Source organism: Lissotriton helveticus, chromosome 1_1 (assembly GCF_964261635.1).
Source record: "Lissotriton helveticus chromosome 1_1, aLisHel1.1, whole genome shotgun sequence".
Lineage (NCBI taxonomy): Eukaryota > Metazoa > Chordata > Amphibia > Caudata > Salamandridae > Lissotriton > Lissotriton helveticus.
The window spans coordinates 68,174,243-68,189,004 of record NC_136057.1 but is presented as its reverse complement, the minus strand read 5'-3'; the positions used below and the strand labels follow the sequence as shown (position 1 = coordinate 68,189,004).

Here is a 14,762-nt window from a genome sequence, read left to right as displayed (position 1 = left end):
TGCTTTTGATCAAACCAGGTCTAGGTTTTAAGCCTTGTTCGGAAATTACATGACCTAAATATTCAATCTCTTTTACTTTAAAATAACATTTACTCTTTGTAGAGTCACCCCTCTGTTCTCGAATACAGTGAAAACTTAATCAAGAACTGAGTCATAATCAATCTCATTTTTGGTAAAGTTAAGAATGTAGTCCTGAAAGACTACAAGATTGGGATTGTGTCTGAACATTTCAGTCTTAAGTCTCTGGAAGACCGCAGCCGCTGAAGCCAGCCCAAAAGGTAATAGGCAGAATTGAAAGACAGCATCAGGAGTGATGAAAGCTGTAAAGTGTCGACACTGAGGGTGAAGTTCGACCTGATGATACGCGGCTTTGAGATCCAATTTAGTGAAATATGATGAAGACTTAACTTTGGCAATGAGATCCTCAATGCATGGAAGAAGAAAACCGTCAACCCAGATGGCCTCATTAAGGCTTCTCAAGTCCACACACATCCTCAGTTCCACAGACCTTTTCCTTGCTAAAACGATGGGTGAAAGCCAAAGGGTGGACTCAACTTTCTCAAATATACCTTGGTCACATAGCGTTTGCAGACGTTTAGAAAGATCATCCCTGATGCTTAATGGCACGTTACGTAACTTGACGCTCTTCAAAGACTTTACTGAACTTGGTTTCCCAATCATTGTGTGCTTGGTTACTAGAAAGGAGTACATGTCTTTAGTTTAATTAATGTGACTACTATTGGATTGTTTGTCGATACAAACAGGGGGATATATTACCAAGGGTGGCGATATTGAATTATCGCCGCATTAGCGGCCATTTTCGGCCGCTAATCGATGATAATTCTATCACTCTATTACCAAGCTGACGCTAACATCAGTTAGCGACAGCTTGTAGGCGATAGCGAGCGGTTTGGGGCCCGCTTTGCATGTCAGCGATATTTATCGCCAATGACATGCAAAGTGGGCGTACCCAACCGGTAAGCGACTGAAAGCAGTCGCTAACCTCGCTATCGCCTATTACCAAGAAAGGCGAAGCGATAGAACTATATCGCGCTTAGCGCGAATATCGCTAAACGCTAACGCCTGCAAATACCAGTTCTTAGTCATGTTATCCAATGGGGGTGGATAACATGGCTAACAGCATTTGCACGCTAATGCGTGAACACCGCTGGTTTTCCAGCGATATTCACGCTAACGTCTGCAATATTATCGCTTTTGAGATAAATGTTGGTAATAGGACTTTATCTCAGCGATAATATTGGGCGAAGCGCGGCGTTAAAAAAACTAACGCTAAGCTCAGTTAGCGTAAATATCGCTAACTGTTGGTAATATGCCCCAGGATTCTCCAAACCAGGTTTGAGAGTTAAACCAAATTCAGCTTGGTGAATGAGACCAAGAACATAAATCCCTCTCTTGGCAACATATACTTTGCCTTTAATAGTTTTTCTTAAAACACTAATGGTGGCCCAAAAATACCCTAACAATTGAATTTTGCTTCCTTCAAAAGCTACAGTAAGAATATCAGGTGGTAATAAGATTTTTTGAGACCAAAATCTTCGATACTTTTCTTGTGACACAATGGTGATGCGAGCTCCTGTGTCAACCATAAGTTGAATTTGACTCTTTTCAATTATAACATCAATTTCAGGATCAGGAATATGTTGAAGCTTTTCATTGCAGTTTTTAACTACAACAACATATTCCTGATTGGTAACATCATCATCCAATACATCATCACTGTCGTTAAGGACACATCTAAGATTCATTTTTCTGTTACTCATACAAACTCAGGTTTCTGCATCTTTGTAAAAACTTGTATCTGTGGACTACTATATTCTTTGATTTGGTAAAATTTGTGTCCAACTGTGCAACAGCTATTTCACATTCGTCAGGGTCTTCAAATTTGGGTGGATCATAAGGGGGTAGATGATCAAATGCATTTTGTCCTTCAACTCCTAGATGGTAGTACATTAGGCTCTTTTTCCTTTCCGGTCTGTACCTTTGACCATCAATTGCACCTAAGTATGCTTTGAAAGACCAAAACCATAACTTCCATTCTAAAGGAGGTTCTCCAGGTTCTTGCAAGAAGGGAGCTGATGCAACAACGCTCATCATGTTGATACAAAACAAAACAAAAAAGAGTTGTGGAAAGAAAAAGAAATAAGTACAAGGTAAGAGAAGAAAAGAAGCAAAAATATAGATATATATACATATATTTTTTTTAAATGTCAAGGAATCCACTACTTCTGCCAGTGAGCAGATAATGAGGAAATTAAGTCTTGTTGTACAAAGAAGAAAAACAAAACTAACATTCCTCACAGTTAATAGTGAATACCGACAAAGATAAAAATCACAGATGGCAGTACATTGTAATAGTTCCACATATAGAGTGAAGATTTTTTTTTACATTTAGTCACTAGATGGCATCATTGTATTAGACTGAAGAGTTTATATTTCCTTTGAGAATTGAAAGCGTCTTGAAATACTGGAGGTAATTTGACTTTCTTAAATACAAACACAGATGTTAATGAAACGCTGTGCGCATCAGTGAATGTAGAATTCAGCTGTGAGCACTTTGCAGTTCTTTTAATGCCAAAGTTGTATGGATAAATAAATAACACTCATAGAATCGAGTAGAAACCTGTATATTCTTGCTCTCTGTGACCAAACTAATATGAATGCCAAGGAAACGTAATGTGATAACAGCAAGTAGAATACTACTGTGCTTGAAGCATTTCCGAAGTAAGCCGGCTCGCACCGTACATTTCTTGTGACGCCTGGATCTCGATCCTTAAACCCTTTGCGAGGTTCCACGACGTCATCATTCAGAGAAGACAGCGATAGAGTGAATACCTCAGATTCCAATGAGTCCGTGAAGAGAAGCGGAACAAGCACAAGGAGGTAAGCTGTTTGCCTGACTGTTTTGAAAATTAAACGCTGAGGTTAGAAGGGCAGCGAAAGGCGGCAAGGAGCTCTCCGACCTCAAAATTAAACGCTGTTCAGTCACTGAAAATTGAGGTGCAGCGAAGGGCAGCAAGGTGCTCTCTGACCTTTACACATTGTGCGGCAGTTTATAAATAGATCCAAGTTTTCAAAAAACAAAATGGGCATGTGTAGTATCCTCAGGTTGTATATATGTTCCTTTACTCCTCTGCATCTAGCTAGTGTGAGTGTTCCGGTTAGAATGTTAGTGTGAGTGGAATGCTTGGGTGCATGAGTGTTGTCAGTTCAAGTAATGATAGCATTCCACTACTTTTTCGACAGGAAACTGCCCCATTGAATATAAATAATGCAAATAGCTAAATGAACCTTAATGTTGCTGTGTCTCTTTTAACACCAGAGGCACAAGTCCTAGAAGGTAAATCTCCACCAATAGTGAAAATTGTCCAAAGGGAAAATCTTAAAACTACCAAGCGCAGCCGAAAACAAGGCCCCCCTCCAAAAAAAAGGAGGAAGAGGAAAAGTGGTCGGCAGAAAAGTAAGGACATTCAACCTGAGTTAGGTACTTCCAAAAATTGTACCCCAAATCCAATAATAATACCAGATATAACTACGCCCCCCCATATTGCCCAGTGGAAAAAGCTTCCTGTAATCACTTATTGAGTAGTATCGAACACTTACTAAGAGCTTTTACACTGCCACTAATAGAGAGACTAAAAAAAATGGAACACCACTTGGAGTCATTGGAACAAAGATTTGGGGGAAACAGGGATGTAACCAAGGACATACCAAAGTCTATATTATTACCCATAAATCCTCCTGTTCTAATGGGATTAAAACCCAATAGTCAAATTAAATCAAATCCTCCGAACCCGCTGCCTTCTAAAACATCAGGCCAAAATGTTAAGTGCTGTGGTAAGGAGAGTGAGACTGGAGGGAAATTTAATCAAAATCTGAAAGACCCCCAAAATGCTGAAAGGGTAGTGAAAACTAAAAGGCATAGAGTTGAACTGCCACCTGAAGCAGTCCCACTTGTAGTGGTTTTTACGGGAGTCTTCCCTTTAGAGGAGGGTAAGAGGGAAGATTACCATCAGTTACAAAATAAAGCTATGTTTTGGTTAAGACAAAATCGCCCACTTCCCCCAAATTTAAACGGTGAAATCCTAAACGTAAGCCGTCTCCCTTGGCTGGGACACAGGAAAAAAGATCTTACGGGTGATATTATTGTAGTAAATTTCAGAGATCGTAGGGCAGTAAGATATATTTTAGATTGGCCCACACAGAACAGTACCAACGAGATTATATCCCGTGAGCTGACTTATTTTTACCCCAGATCTGTCATGGCACCGATTATTAACTCTAGGCTCCCAACTAGATATTGTAACAATGGTTTTCTACCTGTTTATAACCGCTATGCAGCCTTAGCAGGCATGGAGGGAGTAGACTGACTTTCGTCTTCAGATAAGGAACAGGGCAATGGGGAACAACAACACCATTGGGACGCCCCTCAGGTGGTCTGCTTATATGGATAAGCATCTCTCTTAATTGCTTTATAAAAATTAAGCAGATTAATAGCCCAGATATCTTAGGACTCTCCTTAACCGGTCCTTGCAGGGGACTTACATTGGACCTGTTTAACATTTGTGCCAGAGGCACAAAACATGGGTCTATGTCCCCCATTGTAACCACCCTTGAAGTGGAACTAAGAGAAAAAACCGAGGGTGCAAAAATTATAGTTGCGGGTGACTTTAATTGCACCTATGAGCCACTTTCTTCAGATGACATTTTGGATCTGGGTGAGGATGATACTAAGAGGGGCATTCCGCCCCTAAGTATTCCCCCGATCAAAAGATGGTCTCATAGGGCGATTCAGCTAAATGCCCTGACAGTGGAGTTTGGCTTAAGGGCTGCGAACGGCCGTACCCCATCTGACTCCCTGGGTGCTGCTACATTTAATAGAGTCAACCATACCTCGAGGATTGACTGCATTTTGTTAGATGTCACATTATGGGGATTAGTTCAGGATATGGTAGTTCTATCTACGGTGGAAAGCGACCACAATCCGCTTTCTCTTTTTCTATCAAATCCCTGGCCCAACAAATCAATAGAGAAACCCCCCAAAAATGCCCATAAAATTTCTGTAGCTACTTGCGGGAGACGCCTAAAGTGGAACCAAATTTCTACTGATGAGGCCAAACTCAAAACAATTAGAGAATTACTTATGACCTCACAATTGAAATTAGACACCCCAATGTAGCCGAGGCAATAGGTGGGGTGACACCTATTTTTGAAAACACACTTAGGTCCATAGGGGAAATATTCTTGAAAAAGGGGTGTGTGGAAAGAAATACGATATCCCGCCCGTCTATGGGTAAGCATGATTGGTACACTTCTGCATGTAGACATGCCAAATCTCTCCTAATTAAAGCTGTTAAAGGTAAAATACAATCCCAGATACAGGAGGCTAGGAAAGGGTATAGATCAACACTGGCAATAGCAAAAAAGGAGTGGGATGAGGACTTCTGGTGCACTTTAAAAGAGGCAAGTGCTAGGAAAGATTCAAGGTGTTTCTGGGACACCATTAGAACAAGAAATAGACCAGATAGTGACCTCATAACATGCAATATTACTAGCCAAGAGTGGGTTAACCACTTTTCCAAATTATATACTCGACAATCCGGCCACAATACCTTAGACATAATCAAGGAAGACCAGGTACGGGAAGTGTCTCTAACCACGATGCAAAGGGATTGGGAAGCAGACCCAATGGCTATAGACTTCTCTATAAAGGAGGTAGAATATGCCATTAGTACTATTATGCCCCGAAAGGCACCTGGCCCCGACGGCATTCCTGGGGACTTATTGCGCTCTGATATTACGACATGGGGAAAATTCATCCACAGTCTACTTACTGCCATCTGTAGGGGTGCATCTGTTCGAACATCCTGGAAAGGGGCAGAGGTCGTCCCAATTTTTAAAAAAGGCGCTAGGGACGACCCGTCTAATTACAGGCCTATTAGTTTGTTGGATATAAGCCAAAAGGTGGTCGGTAAGGTATTGTTGATTAGAATACTGGAATGGATCTATGATAATAAAGTCCTTTCCGACTTCCAAGCAGGATTTAGAACAGGCACTGGCACAATAGAACAAGCCTTCAGGCTGATGTTAGTGTACCGGAAGGTGGTGGTTATGGGCAAAGGCAGTCTTTATCTCGCATTTATCGATTTAAAGACTGCCTTTGACCTTGTACCTAGGGAGACCCTTTGGAAAGTCCTTAGTGACATGGGGATACCGCACTATATTTTATCACTACTTGTGAGGCTACATGATGATAGTTTCGCCAAAATTAGATGGGGTACAGGGGGAGAAAAAACTACCAGCATTCCAGTAGAGAGAGGGGTCCGCCAGGGATGCGTTCTGGCTCCCACCCTTTTCTCTTTATACATCAATGGAGTGGTTGAGCACCTGCTAAAAGATCCTTCAGACGAACCATCCTTGGCGGGGGAGCGTATCCCTACCCTTCTCTTTGCTGACGACACGCTCCTCCTGTCCAAATCCCCAATGGGTCTCCAAAAACTTCTCAACAACTTCCAGACCTTCTGTGTGGAACGGGGCCTGGTAATCAATACCGAAAAAACAAAATATCTTGTAATGAATCCCCCGAAAAAACCTGTACGCCCCCCTAAGCTGAAGGGCGTTCCTCTGGGGAGGGTAGATGTATTTGATTACCTAGGCACCCGTCTGTCGCACAATATGCAGTGGGCGCCCCATTTAGATAAAATGTTGTTGGCCCATAAGAGGGTAACTGGGGCCCTTCTGAAGGAACAACGTTCTTGTGCCATAAGACCCATAGCCCCTGTCATTGACATTTACATAGCGAAGGGAGTTAGCTCTGCTCTGTATGGGGCAGAACTATGGGGTTTTAGTAAAATTAATGAATTGGCAAGATCTGAAAGGAAGTTCTGCAGGGCAATTATGGCACTCCCCCAAGGCACTCCCACAACTCCATTAATGCTTGATTTAGGCTGTCGACCCATTGAAGATTTAGGCAAGGTTTAGACCCCTACTTCTATGGGCGCGGTTGTGGCGAGTTCCGGAGCTCGCGAACTACGCTAAAGGGCTTTCTGAAATAATGTCCTTACCGGGATGGTACAAAATTAAATGGCTAAAAGATATGAAATCCCTCCTATGTGATCTGGGCATAAGTGAAGCCTGGACAAATAAATCATCTCCGCCAAAGGCAATACTTAAGAGCTTGTATTGGAGCTGGATACTGAATAAAAGGAGTACTGATTGTACATTGGGTAGATTGACAGAGAATTTTCTGAGATTCAAGGACTTAACAATTCGGGAACTCTATTTGGACATTATTGAGAAAACATTTGATAGGTCCCTATATTTCAAATTTAGAACCGGAACATTACCTTTGTATACTTTTACATCCCGATGGAAACAGTCAATTCAGACCACAGTTCTCTGCCCCTTGTGCCTATATAAACAGGAGTCAGTGGCACATTTCATGTTTGAGTGCCAGGAGTATGCAAAACCAAGAAGAAAATGGCTCAAGAATTTATGTCGCATGTTGGGGACCAGGCAGCATGCCGAGGCACTGCGTATTTTAATGTCAGACTCACGCTCATTGTATGTTTGCACCCTTTCAAAAATTTTATCGTGGGCCTGGCGCATTAGGAGTAAAAGGCTTAAAGAAAATGTTTAATACTCTTTTTAATCTTAACTGTTATGAACTGCTTCTTTTATGGAAAAAGTAGTTTTTTTTTAAACTGTAATGCAATCAACTTGTTGTACTCTTTTATTACCAAATGAATTTGTGTATATTTTTTTTAACATGAAGCTTTTATGATAATTTTTATCGAAATAAAGCCTTTTTGACTTGACTTGAACAACACCATTCCTCAGATCCTAGGGGAAATTCAGAGAATCACTCATCATATAATTTGGGTGAAATGGAGAAACACCCAGACCAACTAAAAGACGATGATGCTTTAATAAAGAATAAAGGCATAGCTTCAGCCCCATATATGCAATTGTGTAAACCAATGTCAACAACTCCAGTAGAAGCTAAGTCGAATAATATACGTGACATAAAAATACTTAGCTGGAATGTAGCGGGATTGGAACCTAGATTGACGGATAAAGATTGGGTCGAACTAATCTCAGGTTATGACATAATAATGTTTCAAGAAACCTGGGCACCCTATGATTTGAATGTAATTGGGTATCACTGTTATAACATAGCGGCTCGCGAATCAAATTTTGGCCGTGCTATTGGAGGGTTGCTTGTTTGTTTTAGCATTTTGGCTGGGGGGAACATAGAGCCATGTACACAGGGAACGCCAATATCCAAGCTATTGAATATACACGGCATGTTCCTTTCGTTTTGATCAACTTTTATAATAATGATTTTATTTTGACTCCAAACAGGAATTTCCTAGCACTTACTAAATTTATCTCCAACTTAGAGGATAGCCGGGGCAAAAGTGAAGGACTTGAAATTATCTTAGGTGGCGATTTCAACGCCCAGCTATTAAATAAAAATCGGCAAGAAAAACAAGGGAACGGGCACCCGGCAAATCAAAGGGGACAAGAATTGCAAAGCTTGTTAGATGAGCATATTTTGACAAATATCATGGATTCTGGCCAGAAGACCTCGCTACAGCAAGTGCCTACACATAGAGGTCGAGCCAGTACTTCCAATATTGATTTTATTTTTGTCTCTCCTGGTATGGCAGACCGTATAATAGCAACAAATGTCTTGGCTACAGACTTTGGGGACCATAATCCCGTAACAGTAACTATGAGGCTAGACTCCCAACCTGTTTTCTGTGTGACACAAGGAGCAAGAGATATAAATGTAACGACAGACAAATTAAGGCTAAAATGGAAAGGGATAGACAAAGCTGGAATCACAAAGTCACTGCTTACGGAAGAACAGTCCTCAATAGATCGTTGCTTAGACTCTACTGCGGATGGCCAGGTTATTATTTCCTGCTTTAGTAAAATCTGCTCCACAGTTAGAACCCTGTTATCTGTACCAGCAGGCCTGGGCCCAAAAGAACCCAGGTGCTTTGACAATAACTGCTCTGTGGCGAACAGAAATTTACATAAGGTACTTACAGAGATTCCGAGAATTAGGGCAAACGTGAGTGCAGCAAGGAAAACTTATAAATTAGCTGTAGAGAAACGGAGAACCACACTTCTGGGCGAACGCTGGGAGTCCCTGGCTGTAACTGCAGAAGGGAAGTTAAGTAAGTTATTCTGGCCCGCAGTCAAAGAACTCCGAAATATAGGCCAACAACTTACCCCGATTAGTTGTACAATCTCCAGCGAAATTTGGGAATGCCACTTCTATAAAATCTATGCCTCTCCACTAAATAGTGAGAATAGTGAGGAGATAAATGATTTTGAGGCATCTAATAATTTAAATTTTAATTTGGGAGAAGTGGAAGAAGCTATCGCACAGAGTTAGGGAAATAAAGCTCCTGGCCCAGACGGGTTACCTATAGACCTCATTAAATGGCAACCTGGCCTATGGGCTCCTACACTGGTGAATGTTTTTAATAGTCGCCCTAAAACCAAAATGCCGGAAACTTGGGGTACCAGTACAATAGTCCCCATTCATAAGAAAGGAGACAGGTCTGACCCCATGAATTATAGGCCCATTTCATTGTTAGATAACTCCCTTAAAATTTTGGGGCGTTTTATCTATAACAGGCTCACTATATGGTTAGAAGATAGTGGGATCCTGACCCCATGCCAATTAGGATTTAGAAATAGGGTAGGTACAGTTGAACAATGCCTCAACTTGAAATTAATCATTGATAAAAATAATAGTGCACGGTGAGTTCCTATTTATTTAGCATTTATGGACCTATCTTTAACTTTTGATTTTGTTAATAGGTCGAAACTTTGGTCTATTCTATTGGAGTATGGTCTCGATACTGCCCTGGTTCACTTTTTAGCCTTTTTACATACAGATTCAAAATCCAGAGTGAGAATAGGTATGGGAGGAGAATTATCAGGAATAATTAATATAGGTAGAGGAGTTAGGCAGGGGTGCGTTTTAGCACCCTTACTCTTCATAATCTATATTAATGGCCCGAGTAAGTGTCTTGAAAAATCCACCCCCGACGTCCCGCTAATAAATGGGAAACCGGTACCTGCTCTTCTGTATGCAGACGATGCAGTGTTAGTGGGACGAACACCTAACTCACTCCGTACATTGGTTTTAAATTTTACTGATTTTATGGATAAACTGGACTTGAGGGTACATTTAAAAAAATCTTTTATAATGTCTTGTGGGCCAGGCAAGCATCAGATGAACTCCATACAGGTTGGACAAGGAAAACTTATCGGTACTCATAACTTTCCATATTTGGGAGTGACCTTTGCTGCGAATGGCTGGTGGACTGGGCATTTGGCCCAGGCCACGGGCACATTCTCAAAGGCCACTAACTCAATTTTAAGTATTCCAAGACCAAAGAGATATGATGCTACTAAAGCGATTGTAAAAATGTTTAAACTACAGTGTGTCCCGGTAGCGACCTATGGGGCAGAAGTATGGGGCATTGTGAAAAGTACCACTATCCAGCAAATAGAGAACAGGTTCTGTAGGAAATTGTTAAGTTTGCCTATTTATTCGTCTAATTTTATCACACATAGTGAATTAAATCTACCATTTGTATCAGACTTTGTTAATACCCGCCCAGTTTTATTTTGGCACTCGGTTTGGACAAACCAGTCAGCCAAACTTACACAAGAGATAATAACTGACTGTTTAAATTGCGAAAGAGGGAGGAAGATCCCGTGGCTTCATTATGTGTATACTAGCCTGGAGGAAGTGGGTATGAGAAATATTTTTGTTAATCCAACTGAAGCTAGTAATGTTAAGAAATCTGAATGAAAAGAAGCACTAAGAGCACTTTATTTACAGAAAAGGCTGAAGACTGAATCAGGGAAAAATACAGTCGCTAAGTACTTGAAAACTGTGTCGCCTAAATGTACCCTGGCATTGTAATTAACATTACAACTGACTAGCTGGGAAAGAAGTTTATTATTCCGCTTAAGGGCTGGCACTGTGAGGTATCTGTTAAATTTTCCTTTGGGTTTTCAGCAAAGTACAGTCAAAATTAGTTGCCCTTGTGATTGACAAAGTGCACAAAACGACCTGCACTTTCTCTTTGGCTGTAAATTTTACGTGAAATATACTAAATTGTTATTAATTCCGTTTTTTTAAAAACACAGACCTATTACCTTGGAACAATCCTATCAGGCACTGTTAAATTTAGATAATGAAGAATTAATTTGTCGTATTGGTACCTTTTTAAAAATTGCTGTTGGAGCGCGCAAAATGATGGAAAATGCTTAAATTGTAATTTAACATGTACCTTTTAAATTGCATTTTATGGATAATTGTATTTGATGGGATATGTATTATGATATGCACTTTTATTAATTTAAAAATTTGAATAAAGATTTTTTGAATTTGAATTGAATTGTTTCAGATATTTTAAATAGTTGCATCAGTTAACAGTAGTGTTGTGCCTCTGACTGTACAAGGGCACTAGGTTAATGCCCTTCTATTTCTGGTGCTTTGCAGCACTTAACTTTTTAGTTCTTTGTTGCTCAGATGGGTGTAATTTCTGATATTTATACGCTTTGCTCTTCTTCGCTTAATTATGCTGGCCAGAAAGTGTCACTCATAGTCATTGAAATGTCACTCATAGCAATCTGAAACCTTGGCAGCTATGATAAGGAATAACCTAAAAACACAGGGAGATTAGAAAAAATCTGTTCTTTTAATTTTCGCTTTAACATATGACTTATGCCACACTGTATTTGGTCTGGTGTATGAAATTGCATGGTAGTTTTCTCTATTTACTTTGCTATGTACCATGATGTGCATCTGAAAAACCCGATAAATAAAGCGTTAAAAATATTTAGATGAAAAATGAATACGCTGTCCAGTTTAATTCCACCACTAACACATATTCTCATATATATTTAATGAAATATAAAGTGTCACTTCCAGTGAAAACTTCCTGTAAATACTCCTTAGTCCTCTGCATCAGTGTTTTGAAGATGCTCATGTGAAGTGAAACTGTAAATACTTACTGGGACATTTAAAAACCCAGGCATTTCCTGCCACAAAATGCTTGTTTGTGTATATTCACTCCTGGAGACTGGATGTGATGGTTCTTTAAGTGGCCAGCAGAGGGCGCGCCTCGCCTGCTGAGATGAATCCACTGAGCACATTGTGTGAAAGTGAAAAGTGTTTCCTGTTCCAGGTCAGCGGTGGCGGAGACAGTACAAGCAGCATATGGTGACATAATTTCCTTCCTCTCCCTCTGTGTCCAGCCTGCTGTAGAGGAAGAAGGACTTTCTGTGCAGTTATCTTCATCTTCAGACCCTCACAGCCCCCCCACCACTTCTCCCAGACCCTAAATCTGCACCTGCTCCACCTAAGCCATAGGAGGAAGAGAGAGCCTGGAAATGTCTGCATCGGTTTCTGCTCAGGTAGGAGATTGTCAGCACCTTCTGCTGTGTTTGTAGAAATAGACTGAATATTCCTGGAAGAAATTTCCTTCAGGAGCCGGGGTCTTCAATCCAAGGACCTCTGGGGGCCTTTCTGTCCGGCCCTGGGGGTGTTTGTGGTTATCATTTGTTTTAAAGAGAGGGTATGTGCACTGCACTGCATCTTAATGCACTGTAAGAAATATGTGCGCACTGCACTTTGCAGCACTATAAGGAATCTGTGTCACTGCAATGCATCTTACTGCACTGTGAAACATGTCAAGTCAAGTCAAGTCATAACATTTATATAGCGCACTACATACCCAGAGGGTTTCAAGGCGCTTAGGAAGGGGAGGAGGATTATTTGTCAAATATCCACGTTTTAAGCTGCTTTCTGAATGCTAGGTGATTCTGGGTGAGGCGAAGGTAAGCGGGGAGTGAGTTCCATGTTTTGGCAGCCAGGTATGAGAAGGATCTGCCTCCCATGGTGGTCTTGTTGATGCGAGGTACAGTGGCGAAGGCTTGGCTGGAAGAGCGAAGTTGTCGGGAGGGGGTGTAAAAGGACAGTCGAGAGTTGAGGCAATCTGGTCCGATGTCGTAGAGTGATTTGTGTGCGTGGGTAAGCAGTCGGAAAGTAATCCTCTTATTGACGGGTAGCCAGTGGAGGTCTTTAAGGTGACCAGAGATGTGTTCGTTGCGTGGGATGTCTAATATGAGCCTGGCTGAGGCGTTTTGGATTCGTTGTAGTTTCTTCTGGAGTTTAGCGGTGGTACCTGCGTAGAGGGTGTTTCCGTAGTCCAGTCGGCTCGTGACTAGAGCGTGGGTGACTGTTTTCCTTGTATCGGAGGGGATCCAGCGAAATGTTTTTCTGAGCATGCGAAGAATGTTAAAGCAGGAAGAGGATACGGCGCTGACTTGTTTGTTCATTGAGAGTGAAGAATCCAGGATGACGCCAAGGTTCCGTGCGTGGTCTGTCGGGATGGGTGCATTTCCGAGGGCTTCCGGCCACCAGGAGTCGTCCCATGCAGAGGGGGATTTACCTAAGATGAGGACTTCTGTTTTGTCTGAGTTTAGTTTCAGACGGCTTTGTTTCATCCATTCGGCGACTTCTTTCATTCCTTCGTGTAGGTTAGTTTTGGCGGTGCTGGGGTCCTTGGTGAGAGATAGGATCAGTTGAGTGTCATCCGCGTAAGAGATGATGTTGAGGTTGTGTTGGCGGGCGATGGCCGCGAGGGGGCTCATGTATACGTTGAAGAGGGTGGGACTGAGTGAGGATCCTTGTGGTACGCCGCAGATGACTTCGGTGGCCTCGGACTTGAAAGGTGGGAGGCGGACTCTCTGGGTTCTTCCGGTGAGGAACGAAGTGATCCATTCCAGTGCCTTTCCTTGGATTCCGATGTTTCTGAGGCGTTGTAAAAGGGTGCTGTGGCAGACTGTGTCGAAGGCTGCAGAGAGGTCGAGGAGGATGAGGGCGACTGTGTCTCCATTGTCCATCAGAGTTCGAATGTCGTCTGTTGCTGCGATGAGGGCGGTCTCAGTGCTGTGTTTGGCTCGGAAGCCAGATTGTGAGGGGTCGAGGGATTTGTTGGCTTCGAGGAAGGCGGCGAGTTGGTTGTTGACGGCTTTCTCGATGACTTTGGCCGGGAATGGAAGAAGCGAGATGGGGCGGTAGTTTTTGAGTTCGGTGGGGTCTGCTGTTGGTTTTTTCAGAAGGGCGGTGAGTTCAGCGTGTTTCCAGTCTTCTGGGAAGGTAGCGGAGTTGAAGGAGCAGTTGATGACGTCTCGGAGGTGCGGAGCTATGACGGAGTCTGCTTTGTTGAAGATGTGGTGAGGGCATGGGTCTGTGGGGGATCCAGAGTGGATGGAGTTCATCAGGCGGATGGTGTCCTCAGTGGAGATTGGCTTCCAGGCGTTAAGGGTGTTAACGGGGGGAAGATGGTCAGCTGATGGTAGGGTGGGTTGGCTTCCGGGTTGGTTGACAAAGCTGTTGTGGATGTCAGCAATCTTGTTGTGGAAAAAAGAGGCTAGGGAATCGCAGAGGGTTTGAGAGGGGGTGATGTCGTTGGAGTTGGCCGAGGGGTTGGAAAATTCCTTGACGATGTTGAAAAGTTCCTTGCTGTTGTGGGCGTTGTTGTCAAGTCGATCTTTGAATGCTGTTTTCTTGGCTTTTCGGATCAGTTGGTGGTGAGTACGGATGGCGCTTTTGAAGGCGTCCTTGTTGCTGGTGGATGGGTCTTTTTTCCAGGCCTTTTCAAGGGAGCGGCATAGTTTCTTGGACTTCTTGAGGTCGT

The 14,762-nt window shown here is 42.3% G+C and overlaps 2 protein-coding genes across 2 annotated transcripts in view; one reads left to right on the top strand and one right to left on the bottom strand.

The window, feature by feature from the left end:
* LOC144758426 (TRPM8 channel-associated factor 2-like) overlaps positions 1–1,766 on the bottom strand; it is a 70,186-nt gene extending 68,420 nt beyond the window's left edge. The window contains exon 1 of the mRNA XM_078646427.1: positions 1,477–1,766. Coding sequence (XP_078502553.1) covers positions 1,477–1,766 — 290 coding nt within the window. The remainder of the gene's footprint in view (positions 1–1,476) is intronic.
* Positions 1,767–12,326: 10,560 nt separating this feature from the next.
* LOC144828009 (uncharacterized) overlaps positions 12,327–14,762 on the top strand; it is a 77,428-nt gene continuing 74,992 nt past the window's right edge. The window contains exon 1 of the mRNA XM_078686167.1: positions 12,327–12,474. The gene's annotated coding sequence lies outside the window, so the exon portion shown is untranslated. The remainder of the gene's footprint in view (positions 12,475–14,762) is intronic.